The sequence below is a fragment of the Cupressus sempervirens genome, chromosome 6 (genome assembly GCF_028749045.1).
Source record: "Cupressus sempervirens isolate cs-2001-9-10 chromosome 6, ASM2874904v1, whole genome shotgun sequence".
NCBI lineage: Eukaryota > Viridiplantae > Streptophyta > Pinopsida > Cupressales > Cupressaceae > Cupressus > Cupressus sempervirens.
In genome coordinates this window covers 536,569,375-536,573,467 of record NC_143123.1, presented here as the reverse complement: position 1 = coordinate 536,573,467, position 4,093 = coordinate 536,569,375, and the positions used below count along the sequence as shown (strand labels likewise).

The 4,093-nt window shown below is 40.6% G+C and overlaps 1 protein-coding gene across 1 annotated transcript; it reads right to left on the bottom strand.

Moving 5' to 3' along the window:
- Nucleotides 1-1,866: 1,866 nt before the first annotated feature.
- LOC149553372 (zinc finger protein ZAT9-like) lies at nt 1,867-3,797 on the bottom strand. Its single transcript, XM_089788838.1, has one exon. The coding sequence runs from the start codon at nt 3,492-3,494 to the stop codon at nt 1,965-1,967; it is 1,530 nt and encodes a 509-aa protein (XP_089644964.1). The 5' UTR covers nt 3,495-3,797; the 3' UTR covers nt 1,867-1,964.
- Nucleotides 3,798-4,093: the final 296 nt, after the last annotated feature.

Here is a 4,093-nt window from a genome sequence, read left to right as displayed (position 1 = left end):
TAGAAAACAGAATACGTTTCCCACACAACATCAATAGTATACTCCATCTAAAAGAAAGAGAAATAGAAGCCCATCATGACCGTAGATCATGGAAGTACAGAAAGATAGTGTTGTGTGAACTCATATGGGCACAACTCAACCATATTTTACCAAGTCAATGTTTCGTGTCCTGTATGTTGAGAAGTCCGTGCTGTCACTGGTCCAGTCTACGCCAATATATTGAAGAATAGTAAAGAGATTAGAACCAAGACATGGTCAAAACTGCCACACAATTAAAATGTAGCATCTTTCTTTCAAATTCCAGAGGATAACAACTCCTAACCAAATAAGAAACAACCCATCAATGCTCAAAGTAGTGGCGATGATACTAAAAGCATTATAAACAGTGCCTAAAATAGACTTGACTAGAATCTGCTACAGTGCCAAAGTGAACGAAAAGATACTACAGTTGGATCTCATTCTTAGTAAGAACAATGTGAAACGGCATTTCATTTAGTTTATCTCTTGAGTTGTTTAAAATTTAAGGAGGCATACAACTAAGATTGTGAACTTATTCTCAGAATTGTTTCCAAATCAAGGATTAAACCCAGTAGACATATGTTTAAGATTATAAACTTATTCACCCTATCAGATTGCCAACTTTCCTACAGTGCTATGGATGCTGCCATGCCATGAAACCCCATATATGATGCTATTTACATAATGTCAATAAGCAGCCCCACATGTTTGAAGTTCAAACTAGAGTTTTTTCAAGCATTACGGGACCATCTTATTCTGTTGCAACTTATTAGTGAGTAGTACTTCGTAGTTGTGAATGGGAAGAGCGCAACCATGTGCAAAGTAAAGAGATAACCCCGTCTTCTGATTCACATCCAACTGATGCATGACATGAGATTGTTGAAATTCCTAAATGTAAGCAATTTTGTATGGACTATTTTTTGGCTTTGGTAGTTGCCTAGATTTCTTTCCATGAAGGGATATTTCACAATTGGGAAAGTTTACCAAATATAAATTGGGGCAACTCTATTGGCAGAATCTCATGTATGGTGCTTTGTCCAAAATGAATCCATCTGATCAAATTCAGCATGAAAATGCTAAATGCTAAGCAAATGAATGAATGATTTTAATAACGTCCACAAGGTCAAAGCAGCCAAAGAAACACTGCTAATTGTTTTACCTGTGATCCCATTGACAGTAGTCATCTTCAGATGATAAAATAACAAGCTTCACATCTTTCATAAGCATTACCAAATTCAGAGTCAGCAACAAGCTTAGTGATAGTTGTAGCAAGTTTTTGGTAAGGCGTTCATGTGGCACAAAAGAAAGACCAATCAAGTCACCCAATCAATTTACACCCAATAGGCCTAGTGCTAAGAAATATGTAGTTTGGCAGTCTATGTAGGTAATAAGCTAATCAGATAGGTTCCCATAAACATGTTAAATTCATTAATGTCATGTGAACTGCACTGTTACACTTAATCAAATTTATTTTAAGCTGATCAAAGATCATCATTCATAAAGATAGACAAAACAATAATCTTGCATTTGATTCACTTGCTTTTAGTATCTACAGTAACAAGTCTGTGTCATCTGAATTTCATTTGTTAAACGAATGGTCTATCTAACCTGATGCATTAGTGTACTTTCTACTATCAAATTAGAGACAGCAACTCATTAGAATCAAATTTTGCTACAAATGATGGCACAAATTCCATTCTGTGAAGGCACTAAATTTGCATAGTTTCAGAAGAATAAATGGCAATTGATCCAGACATAACCTAGGCAGACTTGTCCACAGAAAAACAAACAAATGAGAAGAAATGAGCCTTTGATTAATTACACCAAACACCATTATAACTTGAATGATTTAAATAGAATCCGTGAACCTGAGCATTATAGAATTACATGTACATCAATTGAACAAAGAATATAGAAGAATTTATTAATTACATAAAACTGTCTGCTCACAGTTGCAACCATGGTTGTAACCTGCTTGAGACTTTCAAATCTTCAACCCCACCAAAGTCAATTTTCTTTCCGAGCTTACTGTCCGCCTCATCTTCTATAGACAAGAGAGCTTGATTATTGTACAAGAATTGTCCTTGTTTTGGGTAGGTGCCCAGCCACCAAGACTGAAAAAAGGGAGGGTTCATTTTGCTGCGAGCTTCAGCATTGAAAGGCTTGTGAGGATTTTTAACGTTCGCACCTAAAACATTGAGTTGTCTAGCTTCAGAATCATCATCTACAGGGGCAGGCAAATTTAAGTCAAGCATCTCCGGCCTCATAGGGGCCTCCTTGATGCTCGACACGGTACTAATAGTATCTGAATTTCCCGCGCTACCCCAGTGACATCTTTTATGACCACCCAAAGCTTGCCCTGAAGGAAAAGTCCTATGACAAATTGAGCATTCATGGATCCTGGCCTTTTTAAGAGAAGAAGGAATACCCGGCTGAAGTGTTGTTTCTCCGCTTTCCTCTCTCGCATCATCAAAGGCATGTTTGGTATGTTCCTTGGCAGAGGGCTTTCGGAAATCGTTGGGCAACTGAGAATCCGCTGATCTACTAAGCCGCTCCTCATCTGTAATCTCTTCTTCTAGGCTTTCATTCTCCTCCATCCCATCAATCCTTGAAAAACAACCCTTGACCTTCTTATGGCTAGCCCTGTGACCTCCTAGTGCCTGATATGAATGAAAAGTCTTATTGCATGTAGTGCACTCATACCTTGTTTTCTTATCATCGGAAGGATCCACATTAGCATCCACCGTCTTAGTTTTAGGCCTCCTCTTGATGCATTTGGGAAGCTCTAAAGCATTGCTGATCTTGGGCGCCTTGAGGTCAGTTGATAGAGGGAAACCAGGCTCACCATGGACTTGGAGCTTTTGGGAGGCGTTGTTAACACCACTGGCAAGCATTACAAGGCAGAGTGCCATGTCCTCTTCTTCATTAGTATCTGAACTGAATTGCTCTTCATGATGTGACAGACTCAGTTCTTCATGATGAGACGGAATTGCATACCTGGGCCTCCTGGATCTCTTTCCCTTCATCCACCTATCAAAGCTTCTTGAATTCTCATTTAAATGGTTCTCAATCTCAGCCTCACTCTCACTCTCGGTAAACCCTTCTTCTTCTTCTGGGGATTGGGAGCCCATCACAAAGGGGTATTCCTGATCCGAAAACCGCCAATTGCGTTTGGGATTCCTCCGAAGAGTATACAATTCATCAGCAACACCATTGAATTCCTCGCCCTCTTCTCCATCTTTCTCCGCTGATTTAAAAAGCATCCTCTTCTTCTCACCGGGTTCCCCCATGGCCGCAGTGCCGTGAGCTCTCATATGACCACCCAGGGCTCTTCCAGATACAAATCTCTTGCTGCAAATCTTGCAGAAGTATCTCAAATTCCCAACGGAATACTCCTGCTCCTCCAGCACTTGTTCTTCCTCCTCCTCTTGATTATTTCCCACCTCCAGAGCACTCAATTTATCCACTTCTGTCATGCTGTGAACTCCACTTCTACTCCGCCTTCAATCCTAAGCAGTGTAGAAAACAAATCGCTACTCAAGCTAATTGGGATTATGAGCCACTGGAGGCGGCTTTAAATCAAAGTGGGCATGTGGGCATGACGGTTTAATTGCGTGCGAAGTGGGACAGCTGAAATTCAGTGGTCAAATTGGTGTGGGTAACTTGCAGATGGAATGGAAGAAGGAAATGCAATGTGTAAAGAAAGGAAAAAGCATGGAGAGTGGAGTGTAGTGTGGAAGTCATCTTGTTCTACTGATGCTTCCTTCCACCACGCGCTCAATGCCTTGACTTCCTCTCATTTATCCTCCTCCCATATGAAACCTGCCTTCGTGGCAACAGGGGACCCCCTTCCCCTTGTGGGTCTCGCTTAAACGCCGTGCATGTTTCTTAACCATGATCCAACTCTCAAACCCAGCTAAATTTCAGGGCAGCGAGAAAATTCGCCGCTAGAAAATTAGCACATTGGAAGAGTGTGCTCTTTTGGAAAAGGCATCTACCGTCACACATTTTTTATCTTTCCTTCTGTGCAAAGAAAACTCCGCGCTTCTTTCCTTCATTTTTGGGATTATTATTA

Coding starts and splice junctions, on each gene's coding strand:
- LOC149553372 (XM_089788838.1), bottom strand. CDS start 3,494: ATGACAGAAGTGGATAAATTGAGTGCTCTGGAGGTGGGAAATAATCAA.